At 37.8% G+C, this 19,093-nt stretch overlaps 1 protein-coding gene across 6 annotated transcripts in view; it reads left to right on the top strand.

The window, feature by feature from the left end:
• Positions 1 to 19,093, top strand: part of BGAL9 (beta galactosidase 9) — a 162,676-nt gene that overhangs the window by 28,486 nt on the left and 115,097 nt on the right. For 5 of the 6 annotated variants that reach the window (XM_010275742.2, XM_088901849.1, XM_088901851.1 and 2 more), the window contains exons 9-11: positions 6,886 to 6,973; positions 7,152 to 7,276; positions 8,895 to 9,089. In XM_010275742.2, coding sequence (XP_010274044.1) covers positions 6,886 to 6,973; positions 7,152 to 7,276; positions 8,895 to 9,089 — 408 coding nt within the window. The remainder of the gene's footprint in view (positions 1 to 6,885; positions 6,974 to 7,151; positions 7,277 to 8,894; positions 9,090 to 19,093) is intronic. The other variant, XM_010275743.2, reaches the window with a different exon arrangement.

The raw sequence follows: 19,093 nt of genomic DNA, 5'->3' as shown, positions 1-19,093 counted from the left end.
CTGTGGTCTGGGGATTTAGAGATCTTCTCAAAAAGGTTAAATGGCTAACAAGGAGTATGACAATCAGAGTTCAGTGGGTAGGCAGATAAGCAATCTGAATGGCTGATTCACTTGCAAAACAGGGGGTTTCTTGGGCTACTTTGGACTTCTGTGTAATTTCTTTTGAACTTATAATTCTGTAACTAGTTTTAAAGGAAAGGTTGCACCTCGTGCCTTTCCTTGGGCTGCCTGTAACTCTTATTTTCTGGTTTAATAAAATCTTACTCATTTATCAAAAAAAAAAATGCAGCTGAATACTTTAAAAACACCTCAAACACTCTTTGAAGATGAAGGGACTTTACGCTAATCCTCGTGTAGTTACACCCCACAACAGAATGGGGTAGCAGAGAGGAAAAATAGACATCTCATGGAGACAACCCACGTTTTATTGTTTCAACACAAGGTTCTCAAAAAGTAATGGTCTCATGCAGTACTTACTGTATCATATTTGATTAATAGGATGCCATCCAAGATACTTGGGTTAGAAACCCATTTCTCTGTCTTGTGTCCTAACGATCTTGTGTTTTCTGTATCACCAAAAGTCTTTGGTTGTGTTTGTTTCATTCACATTAAGGATCCAAAAAGAACCAAGTTGGATTCAAGGGCAATTTGGTTTTTTTATTTGGGTTATTCACTTACACAAAAGGGATAAAAGTGCTTTGATTCATATAGAGGGAGAAAATTTGTCACCATAGATGTTACCTTTTGTGCGTTATAATCTTTCTTTGAACCTTCTCAGAATCCTCTTCATGGGGAGACTTGTGGGGTGGAAGAGAATTCCTCTGAAGTTAATCATTTGTCTCTGCTCCTATATCTCTTCTCTTCCATCCTCTCCTCTTGCCCCTTAGTGTTCTAATGGTCATGGTTCGTGTCCTAATCCTCGAACTGAAGATGATGAACTGCTCTTGCTCCCACTACCCAAGATGATGAAGTGGTTCTTACTACAGAAGTTGACAAGATTGTTGGGAAGGAGATGAGTGTGTGTTGGAGGAAAAGGAAGAGAGGCCCATCAGTTGATGACTACAACCAGTTAGATGCTTTTGAAGCTGGCCAAGATAATATCCCTGTTACTTTTGACCTTGACTTGAATCTTCTGGTTGCTTTGCAAAAGCCCACTTACCCTTGTACTCTTCACCCTATAGATAAGTTTGTTTCTTATTCTCATTTTTCCTTAGCATATTATTCCTTTGTTTCTGCCTTGTCTTCTATTTCCACTCCTTTCAGGTACTTTGAGGCAGTTGCTGACCCTAAATGGAGGGAAGCAATGAATGAGGAAATGAGAGCATTATTGAAGGCTGGTACTTGGGAAGTGGTGGATCTACTAGTTGGAAAGAGCACTGTTGGATGTAAATGGGTGTACACTGTGAAACATAAGCTCGATGGATCAATGGAGATATTTAAAGCAAGATTGGTGGCAAAAGGGTTCACACAGAAGGAGGGCATTGACTATACAAAGACCTTTGCTCCAGTTGCCAAGTTGAACACCATGTGGGTGTTACTGTCTCTAACAGCCAACTATAGTTGGGAATTGCACCTGTTGGATGTTAAGAATGCCTTTTTGATTGGAGATCTTCAAGAGGAGGTTTATATGAATCTTCCATTGGGGTATAACATGAATGGAAAAGTATGCAGATTGAGGAGAGCCCTTCATGGACTTAAGCAATCACCTAGGGCCTGGCTTGAAAGATTGTGCAAGGCAATGAAGACTGTGGGATACCATAAAAGTAGTGTGGATCACACACTATTCTATAGAAGAAAAGGAGAGAAACCAACAACATTGATTGTTTATGTGGATGACATGGTGGTCACTGGAAACGATCCAAAAGAGATCAAAAGACTTAAGAAGTTTTTGGCCTATGAGTTTGAGATAAAGAACTTGGGGCCTCTAAGGTACTTTCTGGTAATAGAGGTGGCCAGGTCTGAGGAAGGAATTTATATTTGTCAAAGGAAGTATGCCTTGGACCTCCTGAAGGAGATAGGAAAATTAGGTAGCAGGCCTATTGAGACATCTATTGAACAAAACCATGGATTGCAGGAAAAGGATGAGGACCTTTACCCAGACAAGGAAAGATATCAATGACTTGTGGGTAAACTTGTCTATCTATCTCTCACTAGACCCGATGTTGTTTATGCTGTCCATGTTGTCAGTCAATTTATGCATGCTCCCCAAGTTGCACACATGTGGGTGGAAATTTTGTAACTTGGGGAAGCAAAATACAAATTGTGGTGGCTCAGTCAAGTGCTAAAGCCGAATACCGGGCAATGGCACACGGAGTGGTTGAACTTCTTTGGATCAAGATACTCCTAAAGGAATTGGAAATCACTATGTCAGGACCCTTGAAGCTCTATTGTGACAACCATGCTGCAATAAATATTGCTAATAATACTGTTCAGCATGATAGGACCAAACACATTGAGATTGATACACTTTGTGAGAGAAAGGATAATGTCTGGAGAGTTATGTATCCCTTACATGCCATCTACAAGACAAGTTGCAAATGCATTCACTAAGGGACTTGCTAAAGCTAGATTTGGAGACTTGGTATGCAAGATGGGCATGATGGACATTTATGCTCGTTTGAGGGGGAGTGCTGTGGGACTTAACAGTGTGGGCCTTGGCCTTTTTATGTTATGTCTTCCTATTTCTTGTTGGGCTATACTTCTGTTATTAAGTGCTAATGGGCTTGGGCTTTTTTATTTTACTAATGGGGGGGTCAAGTTGTAATCTTATGTTTTTTGATGTTGCCCTAATATAAATATCAGTTTGAAGGGCTGGGTAAGGTGCTGTTGCCCTTCTTCTTTACCTTTACCTACTCCTCCATTCTCCTTTGCTTTACTATTTTGTTCCCACTTTACTAAAGCAAACACTCGCTACTGTGAAACAAGAGACTTGTAAGCCTTAGCATCTTCATAACACTTCCATTTCACACTTTGTTAGATGGAAGTTAAGTTTGAATAGCGTACAGAAAGACTTCTCTCCCCTTACAAGTAGATGGATCTGCCTGTAACTGATAAATCTTTGCATAATGCCGCTGTTCAGAATAGGTAGACTTAGCTTGTTCCCTGATTTTATAAGCTGTATCAGCCCACATAAAGTTTCTTCTCACTTGAGGCTGCATAGATACTTGAAGACATGACATCACCATTCTGTTTTCCTGGTCTCACTTGTCAGTTGTCATACTCAGCACCCCCAAACTTTGGTTCCCTAATCTTTCCATTGATATACCCTATTTTCCCCTTTGCAGTGATATAGAGTTTGATCCCTTTCAACCACTCTAGGTAATTAAGTCCATTTAGGGGAACAACAGCCATAGGGAAGCTCAAATCTACCCACCCACTCAGCCCATTTTGGATTGAGGATACACCAGAGCTAGCCGAATCCTCCGAAGTCATAGTAATTGCTTCAGGTGACACCTAATCTGCACAAATAAACAAGGATGCACTACAATCCAGCAACAGAAAGATTAACTTTTTCAGTCCACATAGTCCAGCACTAAGGAGGTTTGTTTCTCCAGTTCACACAGATTACTATTGCTGGAAATGCCTGTACAGCATCAAATAGAAGTGGAACAATCATCACTAGGACATATTTAGGCCCTACGATCACCAAACTTTCACTTTATTTCTGTTACAGCAAGTACAGGTCATCCCCTGATCTACAAACAGACCACAAGGATCACACAATCCACAAAAAAGGGTTGAAGACGGGTTCTAAATCCTTCACATCAATCACCCAGACCTGTTACAGGGGTTTTTATTGGTATGCGATCAAGAGAGGAAGAGGAAAAGGTCTGAGAAGCTTCCTCATATCAGTCCGATTTGTATTCTCTATCTTCTCTAAGAAAAAAAACACAGCAAAAAGAAAGAAACACTTGATCAATCTTTTTTTCTGGCCTACCAGACCTGCTCTGATACCATATTAACCTGAAATAATAAGTAGAAAGCAGAAAGAGAAGAGGAAAAGAGAGGAGAGAAGAGAAGAAGACTAAAAGCCCAAAAAGTTGTGCTGGTGGCGCCAGCATTAGTATTTATATTAGGGCGATCAAAAATAAAGTAAAAATAGAAAAGTGCCCCTGCGACACTAAAGGTGATCTGATGATAGCCCTTTTAACAATATATATGATTGCAAACAAGACATAGATGGAAGAACCCAATTCCCAATCCCAAGCACAACATTGAGCCTGGTAGACCAACCAGAAGATCAGAGGAACATTGACCACTATATTCCTCCCAACCCCCTCTCATTGATCTGTAGTGCTTTGTTCTCCGTAGACCCTTTCTTCCCGATTCATTGAATTTATCTGGATGTTTATTCATGTATCTACTATTTGTCAAATATTATTTGATTGTTAACAAGGAAAATTTATTTATAGTAATTAGTAAGGTATGTATAAAGGAGGATGGGAAGACCTACTATCTGTGAGCTGATTACAAGAAGGAAAGATAAAATGGAATCTGTGTATAAAGAAAGACCAAAGTGGTAATTAATGTCTAACAATCTCCTCTCACTTGGATGCAAAATTTTCTTTTTGCATGCTCTCAATCTATATTGCATGGTTACTGGTATGAGTATTGGAATCTGACATGAGATGTTGGACTCCATAAGCCCCAAAGATTGAACTCTGGGACTTGATGGGTATATTTTAAGTCTTGTTTCTATGATATGTTCTTTAAGTGTATATAAATAATGGAATGGAATGACTTAGTGCTTCCAAGTGTGTAGAGGAATAGGAAGAAGAGATGAACATGAAGACAGATCAAGAGAAAAAAGAATATTCAAGTGTGGTGCCTTTTTTATTCATATATACTTAAATGTTCAAGAAATTACAAAAAGACTATAATAAGCCCACTAACAATTTCGAGAAATTAGACATAAATACCCTTACTCTCTACATTCTCCTCAAGTGGAGCATATATGTCAATCATGCTCAACTTTCCCAGTACACCAACTAGTTTGCTTTTACTTGGAATCTGAACTGTGAAAGAAAAAGAAGGAAGAGAAGAGGGGAAACTAAAATGTAGTCAATAATCAGTCCACTCATCCGTCTTATTACTTACATATCTTGCTTTCAATAGGTGAAATGTATTGCTTCATGACTTCATGTTTTGAAATATTGCATCTGAACAAGTCAAAATCTAATTATGTCATTGAGGTGTTTATGAATCTAGGGGCTGTTGCTTGGTTCAGTGGTAAACTCTTGGGCTAACAAGCATGAGAATATGGGCTTAAGTTCTTGAGCAGTCATTTTGTGCAAAAAATGCCAAAAATTAGGTCTTTATCTAGTCTACCCCTCACAAGAGCTGAGATAGCCAGGACCATTATTGGGTAATGATCCTAGGTGTTTGAGTATAATTTCTCAAAAAACACATTAGTAGTTTGTTAGTGGACATCAAATATTAGTAGTTTGTTAGTGGACTGTTTTTAGTATAATTTCTCAAGAAACATAATTCACCTAATTAGACTAATAACTGGGTTTTTTTTCATATTTGGGTAAGTCCCATTGAGGAAATCATGTAGATGTTCCCTTAATTGCATCTCTGCTAGGGGGCAGAGATGAGAGAAACCTCTTGATCCTAGCTTAGAAGTACAAATGAATAGACTAAACTAAGTAGCATTTTCCTAAAGAGTTTTCATTTGAAAATTTTGATATATTTTCCCTCTTTGTTTGAGAGAAAACCAACAAATATAAATAAATAAACTTTTTTTATGCATAACAAGCAAATAAGGCTGCAAATGGTCTTTAAATTGTGGTTATGTGCATTATCATGGTGTGAGGAATCATAATCAGCCAAGTTTCATGAACAAGGCTATAGATGGTTTTCCCCTCTCACACATGGGTTAATATGGTGTGAGGAACCATAATAAGCCAAGTTTCATGAGCAAGGCTGTAGGTGGTTGTCTCCACATATGACTAAATGTGAGACAATGAAAGAAAAAGAAAAAAAAATAAGGGAAGCAAGAAAGGAGTGAGAGGAATAGAAAGAATATGGACCTCCATCTCATGTGGGAGGCACAAAGAATATCGTAGTGAAGGGGTGTAGGAAGAAACAAGATTCCCTACCTTCCTCTTCCTTTTTTTATGCTTTTCACACTAATCTTCTCTTTTCTCTTCCCACTTGCTTCTTAGTGCTAGAAATCCTGCAGATAAATTAGTATTAGCCAACAAAATGGCATTAACTCTTCTCCTTATAGGAAAGGGGTTTATATAGAGGAGGGAGGTAGTTAAGCAACACCCCACCCCTCTCTTCTTAGGGTGCCAAGTGTCACCCCACTTAAAGTGGTTAGAGCAGGAAAATAACTCTCCCCTAGGGTGACATGTGTCCCCCCCACTTTCAAGTGGCTAAAGGAGGGAAAATAAATCCTTCTTCCTAGGGTGACATGTGTGCCCCCTCTTCAAGTGGCTAAAGGAGGGAAAGTAATCTTCTTGTTAGAATAAGACAAGCGGCATCTCCTTTATAAATAAGTGGGACACCTTACAAAATTACTAATTAACATAAATTTAATTTTTAGGGCCTTCTGTCCCATTAAATGGGCTCTACTGCAGGCCCATTAAGTGCTTATTGCATTACAAATAAACCCAATTAACTTAGGGCCTGCTATTCTCTCTCTCTTTTGAAGCTGTGATTGGGAGTAGCTTAATAACATGCTCCCAGTCCAGAAAAATTAAGGACTTAACACAGTTATATGGAGTCATCCATAATCTTTAATAGACTCTTTGGTTGAGGCCCTTTTCTTGTTTGTCCATCAAGGAGAGTGCACACAACACAGGTTCTAACAAAGTTTTTCTTATTGATTGGAAAAATACAAACTTAATGCATATCTGTTTCTTGTCTCAATAATTGCAGTACTTTGGGGGCACGAACTTTGGACGAACATCTGGGGGTCCATTCTATATAACTAGTTATGATTATGATGCTCCAATTGATGAATATGGTAGGTGAAACTATTTCTATGTTGAAAGAGTATGGTAGATAAAACTATTCTTCTTTTTAATTTCTAAGGTGAAAGTTGGCAACCATTGTTTCATCTGGGAACTTCTTTGGATCAACTTTGATGTTAATACGCCGATTGAGTGTCTGTTAAACTTAATTGTGTGTCCTCTTCTCTTTAGGCCTGCTAAGCCAACCTAAGTGGGGGCATTTGAAGGATCTGCATGCAGCCATAAAACTCTGTGAACCTGCTTTAGTTGCTGTTGATGACTCACCCCAATATATAAAATTGGGACCAAAGCAGGAGGTTTTAGTCAAACTATAATTCCTTCTTAATTGAGTGACCTCATTGTTATGTATCGGATTCTATTTGGATAAATATGATCTTCCATTGTTGGATTTTGAGTTTTATCAATTTAGTTTGAAATAAAAAATGTCATCCTCCATTACAAGAGGTTTCTTTTTCATTGTTAATCTTGTATTCTTTTCGGTATATGATAGCTATTCAATATTTTCTTCATTTCTAATAAGGAGAAAGATGAGAAAGAAATACAGGAAGGTACCTTTAAAAGAATAGCCAACATCAAGAGAGATGTTCAAAGGAAGACTTATCGCTAATAAGTATCACATAAGGTTGCATTTGCAAATACATAGATTTTCTGGTCATAGAGGATCAGAGAAACTATTGGCAAGGTGGAAGTATAGGTATGCTTATCAATGAGAATCACTCTTACTAGGAGTGTGTTGTCAAGCATGACCATACGTTGGCCAAAATCTCTCTTAAGGGTAGAAAGTCTGGTGACAGCACAACAGCAGACTTGGAATCCATTTTTCAGTCACTTTTTAACCAAAAAATAATCACAAAAAATGAACCAAGATTACATTGTGTCACAATCGGAATAGGCATTAAACTTTCTATTTCAGCATAAGATAGTACTGTCCAACATGTTCAACAGTGATATCATGCTCCAATACAGCAACAACAGCACAAACTATAAGATTACATCATAGCAAGTCATAGTTCTCATAGAAAATCAGGTTGACCAGCACTAGTATGCCTTATGAACTGCATAATCATGTCTTATTTAACCTCACAAAGAGACCATTAATCATAATGATTCTATTCTTTCTTTGCATATTAGCAATTAGAGGGTATCCATCACTTCTTTATCAGATTATTTGAGGGAAGAAAGAAAAACATACAAGGAAATAGGGGGAGGTGATCGGATATCTGTTCTTCATTTGTTTCCAAACCAGAGAAGAGAAGCAGCTGGGAAATACTAGAAAGCAGCAAATTGTGTTAATTGGAACATGGAAACCCGCTTTGATACCATGTTATTGATGTGCTTCCAGTGGTAGAAGTAAAAGGAAGATGAGAGGAAAAAGAGAGCAATGTTGTATGAATAAGAATTTAGTCTGCTGAACTGGTGAACGAAGATATTCTAGCCAACAGATCTCTTGAAATATTTTTGATGTGAAAACTTTATATTGTAATGGAGGGGTATCTTCCCTCCAAACCTGAATTTAAAAAGTAGGAGCCTAGTACAGAGCTCTTAGCAAGTGATGTATCTTAAGATCACGTTTACATTAATCAAAGGTTAAATTACAAAATCTTTATGATTGTTAAAAAAAACAAATCTTTATCACACATTATTCTTGTAGAGATACTGGGCCAGATGGGCCTTATTTGTCATTCCTTTTATTTATTTTGTTATCAGAATTGTTTCTATTAGTGGGCCTCATTGGTATGGGCCTTTAATTACTTATTCTTGTGTTTGTTTAAGTGAAGGACTTCATCTAGAAAATATTTTGGTTCATTTCCGGTACTTCATTGCAAACAATAGTATTCTCCTTTCAGATTGTGTATTCTTCTATTTTTTCCTTTTTAATGTATCATTTATTACCGTAGGTGTACTCATTTTCAGGCACATGTTTATCATCAGTATGAGGGTCTACACTTAAATCAATCAGGAAAGGAGATCAGGTGCTCAGCTTTTCTTGCAAATATTGATGAACGGAAGGCAGCTACTGTAAAATTCTTCGGTCGGGTATATACTTTACCACCTTGGTCAGTGAGTATATTACCAGACTGTAAGAATGTTGCTTTCAACACTGCCAAGGTCAGTTCCAACTTCTATATGGGTATGAGAATAGTATTTATTGCTATTGATTTTCTCCTTTTCCTAATTTGCTTATGGCACTGAACAGGGTGGAATGAGAAATCTGTATTCCTGTAGCCAGTCCATATAGTGGGGAAAACACTTAGTTCAATTGAGTTGAGTTGAGAGAGTCATAAATATCCAAAAAGACACATGGCAACACTATTCTCCAAATAGAAGAAAAATAGAAGTCAGACATCCAAACAGAATGCCAATTATGACTATGACCACAATAATAGCCTATAGAAATTGACTTGGACCCAAATTTGGGAATTGTTTTGTATGACCACAAGTATGGAACCAGAAGTAGTAGTCAGGGACAATTTGAAATAGATGAAAAATCTTATAGAACTGGTTTTGTGACTAGTTTGAAATTGTGATTGAAATTTACAAGTTATTAATTTTCAAAACAATGTGTGTTATCTGCAAAAAGTGTTAGAAATAGGCCTGGTGGAAACAGAATTTTAGAACATTTCTCTCTCTCTCTCTCTATGCATTGTAACATGTTTCTTGATAACTATTTTGCCACTTCTGTTTCTAGCCTTCTTTTGAATGATATTGTGGTTTAGTTAATAATAAATGAATTTGATACAGGCATTTGTTATGCTCTAGTGCAACTCAGCATGCCTATGGTGCCATTAGTTTGTTATTATTATATGTCATTTCTATGATGCCTTTCATCCTTCATATTGATTCTAGTATTTTTTAAATATTTTCATTCTATAACCATGCTAAGAGACCCATATCCTTTGACATATAAAGGGACTAGGTCATGGGTCAATTGATTGGGTGCAAGGTCATGTGATACTATAATTAACATTATTTAAGAAATACACAAGTAAAAGTAAAAAATAATCTAATTGGAGATAAAAGGATGATGGGTCACTTCTAACATGTGCATATGATTGTACAAATATGTTATTGGAAGTTTGAAATGAATTCATTTTATTGAATGAGCAAATTGATGAGTTGGTGGGTTAAATAGCTATGTCATTTATGTTTTCTTTTTGATAATTGAACTATAGTTTCATTAATCAGAGAATATAGGCTGTTACAAGCATCCCTTGGAGGCGTGAGGTGCAACCTCCTAGATATTGCAGTGAAACAAGAAAAAAACCAGAAAAAATTACAAACTTGCCCAAAATAGTTCTTCCCTAGATACCCCTTGTTTGGCAAGAAAGCCAGCGAAAGCATTTGCTGACCTACCCCTCATTGGACTCTAATTATCATGTCTCCTGTTAACCATTTAATTTTTTTTTTTCATAAGATCCCTATTGCTCCAAGTAACTGAATCAGGGCTCTGCAGCAAATCCACAATCACCTTAGAATCTCCTTCAATCAGTAATTTCTCTATCCCAAGTTGGTTGGCAATCTGAATTCCTTGTACAGTAGCCAACAACTCAGCCCTTGTAGAATCACCTACTCCCACCTGGCCTGAAAACAGAGATAAGATATTGCTATCCTTAGTTCTCAAGGCTCCTCCAATCCTTGACAAACCTTGATTGCCTTGGTTACTTCCGTCAAAATTCAGTTTAATAAAACCTTCTGGAGGAAGTACCCAAAATGCTGCAGATTTATTTTTGTGAGAAGACATGTTAGCTATTACAGCCCAGCTTCTCCAAAAGTCATCAAATGAAAAAAGGAGTAAAGGAGTCTAGGGTTCTCAACCAGTGTATAACTCTAGTTAATATCATAGTTTTCAAGGCGCCAAGGCGAGGCTAGGCGATAGGGGGGTGCCTTGTCACCTAGGCTGGTGCCTAGGCATCACCTAGGCGATGGATTTAAGTAAAAACATGTATCTTAGGGTAGTTCCCTAGGTTCCATAATCATATTTCCTTAATAAATATCCATAATTTTCATAAGAAAAGTATAAACTTCATGTTAAAGTATAGAAAATAAAAAAATATAGGGGTTCTACCCCTATTTATATTATAGGAAAAGAAATAGGGGCTGAACCCCTAGAAGAAGAAGGTAAATTAGTATTTTATGTTCTTCCTTATTGGTTCAGGTTTTGAAATCTGAGGGTTCAATACAGCATTTAGCAATGTTTGTGTTGATTAAACCCTAACAAATAAGAAAATAATAAAAAGAAAATAGTTTATAAACACAAAAAATGATTATTTTTGTTTAATAATGTCTATTTTATAATTATAATCTCAAAAACGTAACAATATAAAAGTATTTTATAAGACAATATACAGAACTGCTAGGTGACTGGGCAAGGTGAGCCTCCAAGGGCGCCTTGTCGCCTTGACAACTATGGTTAATATACATTCCTTCATTGCTGGAAGGGTTGTTCTCTCCTTGTTAAGAAAGATTCTAGAATTCATTTCTTCCCAAATAGTCCACAACGTAGCTGCTTAATGCATCTCCACATGCATTTCCCTTTCTTTTGTTGGCCAAACAAAGGTAGATGAGCTAAACAACAATTTTACTTTTAATGGCAAAATCCACCTGCAACCAAACAAATCAGAAATGCAATCCCACAGAGTTGCAACAACGGGGTTGGAAAATATGTTAAATGGTAGCAGCCCTCACTATGGGTTTTGCACAATATACACCGGTTCGGGGATAGACACAAAGAAGACTCTTTTCTTTTGCAAGTTTTCCAAAGTGTTAATCTTACTATGGTACACCTTCCAGCAAAAGATAACTATTTTAAGGGGTATAGGCTTGGTCTAAACTTCTCACATAGGGAAAGACCCAGGGATTTGGAAAAACAAGCACAGAAAAAGAGCCTTGGAAAGCAAGGGCTCACACTCTCTTATTAGAAGAAGAAGGGTCCAAACAAACATTACCAAGAAGAGAAAGCAACTCAGTGTCACAAGGAAGTTCAGCTTTCCGTAAACCTTTGCGAAATCTGAAGTCCTAGTTCAAAGAAAGAGGGAGGGCTGAAGGGGAGAAGAACGAGGAAATAAGATCCTTTTTATAAAGGGAAAGAGAGTAAAGAGAGGTGAAAAGGTCTTTGAGAGGCAAGTTACCCCACCCAAGTATCTTCCCAAAAAAGAACAAGATTGCCCACACAAGCATCATGCCTTACACATTGTAGAAATTTGGGAGGAATGCCATGTATTGCCTTTGAAGGTGATGATAGGTAGCCCGATAAGATACTTTCCCAGCCTGAATTAGAACAACCATGAGTGCTACCCACCACCCTATTGCACAAACTCTCTCTCTCTCTCTCCATCAGCCATCTCCACAGCCTCTTTCGCAACAAGGCTTCATTTTTAAGAACCAAATTCCTTAAACCTAGCCCCTCGCTCTTTACTTTGACTATCTCCCAACTAATTAAATGATCTTTTTTTTCACCCCATGGTTCCCATAGAAAATCCCTCATTGAATTTTCCAATTTTCTAGCCTCCCTAGAGGGGATCCTAAAAATAGAAAGGAAGTACATTGAGAGATTGGTAAGTGTGGCCCTGATCAAAGTTACCCTTCCCCTCGAGGAGATGTAGTTCTTTTTCCATGTTGCCAATATTTTTTCAAATTTCTCCACAACTGGATTCTAGAAGCTACTTTCCTTAGGATTCCCACCCAAAGGTAAACCTAAATAAGTCAAGGTCCAAGAGGCAACAAAGCATCCCAAGTAGGCTGCAATGGACTCAACCTCACTATCCTCCAGATGAATACCTACCACACAACTCTTTTCAAAGTTGACATTAAGGTTGGAGACACTTTCAAAACCAATTATTAGATCCTTAAGGTTACTCACTAACCTCAAATTGCTTCCCTCACAAAATATGATAATATAATCAGCAAATTGAAGGTGGGTCGCTAAAATACTATTTCTACCAATTTTCCAGCCACTTATTACCTCCTCTCTAACTACTTTGGAAATTCATCTACTGAGCACATCCGCCACCAAAGTAAAAAGGAAAGGGGATAGTGGATCATCACCTTGTCTTAAACCCCTATAGGCTGGAAAAGAGTCTTTTACTACACCATTGACTAGCACAAAATAATGAGCCGAAGTGAGACATCCAGATATCTAGTTGCACCATCTTTCCCCAAAGCTAAAGATCCTAAGTACCTCTAAGAGGAAGCTCCAGTCCACCAAATCATACACCTTCACAAGGTCCAATTTATATGCAAAACCTATCTCCCATATTTCCTCATGTCCTCTACACACTCATTTGCTATTAGGATTTGATCAGTAATTTGTTTGCCTTGTACAAAGGCTCTTTGAGCATGCTAATGAGGGAGGGTAAAACCCTTTTGATCCTCAAAGAAAGCACCTTTGCCAGAATTTTATAAATACTAGTCTCCAAACTAATGGGCCTATAGTCTTTAGGTTGCTTAGCATCAATCTTTTTAGGAATAAGGGATAGGAAAGTGGCATTAACTCTAGGGCTGATTATATGTCTTTTTCCAAATTCCTTGAGTACTATAAACAAGTCCTCCTTAACCATTTCCCAACAATCCTAATAGAATGCCAATGTGAAACCATCTGGTCTTGGGGCTTTTGATTTATCCATGGAAAAGACTGCTTGTTTTATTTCCTCTTCCTCAAAATCTCTTTCTAACCATCTCAAGTAGTTCTCCTCCAACCTAGGCCAATCTAAACCTTCCAATCTCTCTTGAGACAGAAGAGGTTTTCAAAAGTGACTTGAAATGGCCCACCAAAAGCCTTGCTATCTCTTCTTGACAGTGAATCACTTCTTTGTCTATCTCTAAATTAGCCACAATTTTTTTTCTCCTTCTCCCATTAGCTATTGCATGAAAATATTTGGCATTTCCATAACCTTCCTTAATCCACTTATGCCTAGACTTTTGCCTCCAGGAAATTTCCTCTCTATGGAGGGCTTCTTCTAGCTCTTTTTTCAACTTCCACCTCAACTCTCTCTCCTTTTCATTCATGGTTCTGTGGGATTCTTTCTCCTCTAGTTACTCAGTGTAGGAAAGTAAGGTGGATTTTCGCTCCTCTAATCTCCTTTAATGATCTCTATTTCATTCTTTTGTTTTGGCCTTCAACATTTTTAGTTTCTTGTGAAACTATACTCCTTTCCATTTCACACCCCTCAACTCCTGCCACCATTCTTTGATCTTCCATACAAAGTCCAGGTATGTCAACCACATATTCTCAAATCTAAAAAGGCCTAAGTCCACCACCTAAAAGTTCTTGACCTAGCATAATAGGGAAATGATCCGAGGTAACTCTAGGTAGGGCTTTTGACACTAGACCGCTCCACAGATACTCTCATCCTTCATTGAAAAGAAACCTGTCCAGTTTGGAGCAGGTTGGGTTTTCTTGAAAATTAGACCATGTGATAAAGTTATTGAACTTTATTTGATTCCCCTATAAATCTGTCCAGTCAGTTAAGGATTATTTGATTCCCTTGTAAATCTAATTACATTAAAATCCCCACCCAAACACCACGGTCCCTCCCACAATTCCTGAATTGTGTAAAGCTCATTCCATAACTCATTTATCTTTCTATAATTGTTTGGCCCATAAACATTGGTTAAAACCCACACTGCTCCATCATCCAAGTTTCTAAATTAAAGAGAGATTGAAAAATTGCCTATCAATTCCTTAGAGGTGTAAATCATGCCGTGCCAGGCCCGACACGGTGGTCCGGGCCATGCTAGGCCTGGGGTTCTGGGTCCACAAGCTGGCACGACACACGGCATGGCCTGTCACAGGCCGACACAATACGGCCTATGGGCTTGTTGAAATAATGGAAAATAAATTTAAAAAATATTGGGAGAACATTTCTCCTCTTTATTGCTTAGCTACAATATTAGATCCTAGGATTAGGAAAGATGGTTTAGATATTTTACTTGACACATATTGTGAAAATATGAATATTGAAATTGAAAATAAAAAAGAAATTAATTGTTTATTATTTGAAATGTGTAGTTTATATGATTCTGAAGTAACAGGGAATAATAAAAGTTCACAACTTGTATAGTTGCATCTTCCACTTCTCAACTTGAGTCCAGTAGTCGAAGAGAAAAACTTTTTTATTTAATAAGTAATAAGTTCATTTACTGAACTTAATTTTTATTTACAAACAAAATTTTTCTATTTTAGGTGATTCTTCCTTCACCTCAGAGGGAACAAATAATTTTGATATTTTAGCCTGGTGGAGTGAAAATGTAAAAAATTATCTAGTTCTCGTCGCCATGACACGTGATCTACTAACCTCTTCGGTGTTTACAGTTCCAACGAAGTCTTGTTTTAGTGCAGGTACTAAGGTGTTGGATGACAGGAGAAGCTGTATGAATGATGAAAGTATAGAGATGTGCATCTGCTTTAAAGTTTAGTTGGATGCTGAAGATAGATTACAAGACAAAGGAGGGCATGACACTACACCTGATGTTTCACCTAAAGCCGATGAGCAAAGTCTAGAATAGTAGGAGAAAATGATGAAGCCAATATTTTTTGTATACTTAATAGTTGTATTAGCATTTTTCAAATTATAGTAAATTTTGTTTTAATTTTATTTAATTTATTTGATATTTTTAACAATGTAATTTTTTATTTTCAATTTGTAACTATATTGTATTTTTTATATTTTATTAATTTATTCATTTTCCAATTTTTGTATTTCATTCATCCAACCATTTTATGCTTTGTATCATTCAAATTTAAATGAAATAAAATTCTTATTTTTCTTCCAATTTGTTATTCACTTTGAGTTTTTGTTTCTTTGACTTCTTATTTGGTTAATTATTTTTTTCATTTCTTTGTTAGATTTATTATTTTTTCAAATAGTTCCCAAAGGAAAGTTAAATATTTTATACTTAGCAAAGAAATAAAAAAATAAAAAATGTCAAAAAAAAAACTAGTTTGGCCCGGTTCGGCCCACGCCCAAGGCTTAGCCTGTGGTCCAACCTGGCACGACCTAGGCCCGTGGCACGACACGGGCTTGGGCCGTGGGCCGTGCTGGGCCGACCTCCCAAATTATCCCTGGGGAGGGTGGCACGACCCGTTTTACACCTCTATAATTCCTCCAAAACTTCCACCATATCTTCTTTCCAAAAGGTTACTATTCCCCAGAAGCACCCCAAGTGGGAGCTGAAATCCAGCTCACACCTCGTGATTTCCATACACTCCTTGCCCATCTTCTGTCTAGGCCTGGTAGTTTAGTTTTCTGTAGCATCACAACATTAAGATTTTCTTTTCGTAATATGTCATTCATACTTCTTATTTTCTTAGCACTCGTGAGCCCCCTTATATTCTAATTGATAACTTTCATTGTTTAAATGATAAGGATAAACCCACCCCAGTTGCCCCTCAAATCACTGTTTAGGTGCTTTCCTTTTCTGCCCTTTCCCACTAAATTTAATATCCCCTTTAATGTTTGAATTTAATCTCTCCACTTCTAATCTTTTTGTTTTTTGTTTTTTCCTTTCTTTACTCTTCCTGTCCTAGAAATTACTTCCACATTTGTTACCTTTTCACTATCCTATAACTTACAAGAAGAATCACACTTCTCTAGATATGCATCTAAGCAACACTCTTCCTTTTGCTTATATTCCTCCAAGAGGGCACAAATCTAGTTCCAAATCCTTTCTAGTTCCTCTTCCTCTTTTCTCTTAAGGTCTAACACTCTCTCCCCTTCTTCACCCCAAAGGTCTTCACCCCTCCCTTTATTGACTGTTCTTTCCTCCTGGGATGTTGGAGTACCTGTTTCAGGCAAAGAATCGAAATTAGTACCAAAAATTGAATGGACAAGAGTACTTGGGTCGGAGGGAACTAAAGGCGCATAGCCAAGAATAGGGATCCCTGAGTTTGTAGATTGGACTATACCAGGTTTGATTATTTCTTTGTTAAACTTGACAACCAAATCGGCCTTAGGGGATTTCCCCTTTTTGGAGTTTCTGTACATAACGGTGTAGTGGAGATCTGCCCTTCAAAACCAATATGGTGAACCAACTGAGCCGAGGGAAGGTCCTCATTTGTAGCAAGAGGAGAATTTTGTGCATCTTCCATCCCGTTTGAAGTCTTTGCTGCACCCTCGTCTATCTGTGAGGCAGGTAGGGAGACCAATCAAATGGACTATTACTTCATCTTCCATAGACAATTGCAATGGATTCCTCTACTTCGTGGTTCCAGAGGTAGAAAGGGAGACCAATCAAACAGACCATTTCTTCTTCTTCAACGGATAAGGACTTAGAGTTAGAACCAGGCGACCATTTGAACAATGTAAAAGTCCCTAGAGCATCTTGTATATGCATTGCTACAAGTTCTCTATTTTCACAGAGGTCAAGCATAGCCTTGCACTTGTCAAAAGGAGTTAACACAAACAACTGCTTATGACACAACTTTCGTATCAACAAATCAGCCACTTTTTTCCACTCTTGGATCGGTTCTTTAGCAGTCAATACCCATTTCCAGGTCCAGTGTTCTTTCTTTATATTTACAGTCATAGTTGGTTTACTAAGGCAGTGTGCTATCGGTACCATATTCTTCCCCCAAGTATCACTGCTAAACTCATTCTTAGTAAGTTCCTCTCCCTTGAAAACTTTTTGGTCTCTCCCATAGTTTCCTTAGCGTTTTCTTTTCTTGAGGCCAAAAAAACCTTCAAGACTAAAGTGACATCTTGCCAGCCTTTGCTACCTCTGCCTTGTGGAAAGCAGACTATCTGTTTTTTCTTTTCTGCAAAAACTTCTGAGAGGACTTTGTAATAACCTTTTGCATTCCTTCTACATTCTATTACATACCTTCCATTTTCTATAAGTTTTTCCTTCCATATAATGTGCTTCCCCTTTGTGGCTGCATCAGAGATGAAATCCTTAACGCAATCTATTGTGTTCAACCTTTCCAACAACATGGTTGCCATCTTCGACTCCCTTATCTTTAAGCTTGGTTGACCCTTAATCCTTAACTCAAATAAAAAAAATCCTTTGCCTCTATTTTCAGATTTTTCCTCCACCGAGTAGTTACCCTGAAGCTTCTACCTCCTCCTTCAGCCATTCCTTCAAAATCTCAATTCATTGAACCAAATGAACCAGCAATTGTTAGCCTATTTTAATTCACATATCAACCACAATTATAAGACAAGTACCCGTAGGATTTCCCTATCTGGAAATAATTTGAAACAATGCCTAGATTGCAATAAGAAAAGTTCAGAAGGATGAAAGCTCAAACATGCATGCACAGTTTCACTGAATTAATCCAGAAGAAAAACAACCTTTTGAAATGAAAGTGAAGGGATGGGAGATCCATCATATGGATGGCCGAACCCTGCAGGAATGTTGGGCGAAATTTCAAAAAGTTTCTCTTCCATCCGGGAATTGTATTCCCTAATTTAGAAAACTGCATTTTCAAGGTTTGTTCTTGAATCCAAAACCGGACCAGATATAAAACCAATAGGAAGTGAGGGATATACCTGATACGAAGTAGCAATAACTCCCAACGCAGGTGTTCACGCCGAAAGAGAAGACCAAAACCTGCCTCCACTGAAGATGACACAGTGTATAGTGAAGCAGGATCAGCAGGATGGTTCTTCAGCAAGGACCTGAATTCTTCAGCAAGAATCAAGTAAGGGCTGGTGAGCACGACTTCAAATTGCTTCTTCTACCAAGAAGCAATATCAAGAACACTTCTTGATCAGATCCACAAGTGGGGATCAAACTAGGCAGGGGCGGCAATAACTGGGAAGAATTCTCTAATCTAATTAGGAGAGTGTTTCCTAATCCAAATCTTATATTTGGATATGGACTCTTAAATGGATAAGAATTATCTTATCCTTCAACTAATCCTAACATTTTAAAACTGAATTCGCCCCCTTTTAATTAACTAACTTAAGCCCAGTTCGAATTGGGCCTTAGGCCCATTAAGGTTATGTGCTCACTTACTCTTTAATCTTTTGCTTAGTTGGCTCTCTTTGTATGGCGTGGGACCTTAACATTGATCTACACATTGGCCACATGGGTTCAGCCCAACCTTTATTACAAGGTCTGGCCGAATTCACTGTATGTCACAGTGAGCCCTTGAGTCCATCACCATGGGCTCT

The sequence above is a fragment of the Nelumbo nucifera genome, chromosome 3, assembly GCF_055504915.1.
Source record: "Nelumbo nucifera cultivar China Antique chromosome 3, China Antique-T2T, whole genome shotgun sequence".
NCBI lineage: Eukaryota > Viridiplantae > Streptophyta > Magnoliopsida > Proteales > Nelumbonaceae > Nelumbo > Nelumbo nucifera.
Note: the sequence above shows the minus strand (reverse complement) of the source record. Positions and strands in the feature narration are given on the sequence as shown.